At 39.5% G+C, this 1,005-nt stretch overlaps 1 protein-coding gene across 5 annotated transcripts in view; it reads right to left on the bottom strand.

Annotated features, from left to right (window-relative positions):
- The window catches only part of fhod3a (formin homology 2 domain containing 3a), an 88,385-nt gene that overhangs the window by 74,597 nt on the left and 12,783 nt on the right, over nucleotides 1–1,005 (bottom strand). For all 5 annotated transcript variants that reach the window (XM_008421498.2, XM_008421499.2, XM_008421500.2 and 2 more), the window contains exon 3: nucleotides 243–310. In XM_008421498.2, the coding sequence (XP_008419720.1) occupies nucleotides 243–310 (68 nt within the window). The remainder of the gene's footprint in view (nucleotides 1–242; nucleotides 311–1,005) is intronic.

Raw genomic sequence — 1,005 nt, 5'->3', positions numbered from 1 at the left:
AAGATTTTTGACAACTTACTACGTCTTTCTAGCATAAGTGGAAAGGGGTGTCCGTTTAGTGTTGCAAAAAACTGGTTTGAAAAAAGTGTCCTGCTAGTACACCAAAACCAGTATAGGTGTGTGTGTGTGTGTGTGTGTGTGTGTGTGTGTGTGTGTGTGTGTGTGTGTGTGTGTGTGTGAGAGAGCGTCAGGAGAAATAAAGACTTTCTCACAAAAGCAGAAGCTCATCATGCAGCACTCACCGATGCAGGCGTGGACACGGACAGTCAGCTGGGTCCGCAAAATAACACTGTGCTTCTTCCCTCTGGACCTGAAACAGTGGAGGAGGGAAACAAATCAACCATAAAAATTACAAATAATTTTTTTTTTTTTTTTTTTGGACACATGTAATAATTTATGTTGTTGTGTGGGAAGCGACAAAGGTTTTGTATTTTGTAGACAGACAGTGACCTGCATCAAATTTGCACCCCTATACTGATACTCATCTGAACCTGGAGATTAGACAGCAGAAACGCAAGGAGACACAACAAACGTTTACACACACACACACACACACACACACACACAACATAAACTTCTGCATGCCAACATGTTGATGTGCATTCATATACACACTCAGCAAGACATCCCCTGATCTTTCGGGACGAATCAATGTCTTCCATCGCCAACGTGATAAAATCAAATAAAAGCAGGGAAAGCACCGCTCTGACAGTGTGTACTGCTCCAGTGCCGCTACTTATGCAAAACAAGCAGAGAAGCAAAATATAAAGAAGAGAGCAGACAGATTTCTGTTATCAGCTCGGAAGTGAAGGAAAATATCAAGACAATCTGTCAAAGTGTTCTCTATATTCTTTTATGCTAGCAAAGCAATAATAATGCGCCACAGAAAAAACTTAAAGTGGATTAAAAAAATGCAGCATTAGAGATCAGAGACTCAGTCTAGTTCAGATTGATTTTTAATGTTTTAATTGGTACAAAGGCAGATTTAAAAAAAATAATAATAAT

Source organism: Poecilia reticulata, linkage group LG11, assembly GCF_000633615.1.
Source record: "Poecilia reticulata strain Guanapo linkage group LG11, Guppy_female_1.0+MT, whole genome shotgun sequence".
Lineage (NCBI taxonomy): Eukaryota > Metazoa > Chordata > Actinopteri > Cyprinodontiformes > Poeciliidae > Poecilia > Poecilia reticulata.
The sequence above is the reverse complement of the archived record's forward strand: the minus strand, read 5'-3'. Positions and strand labels throughout refer to the sequence as shown.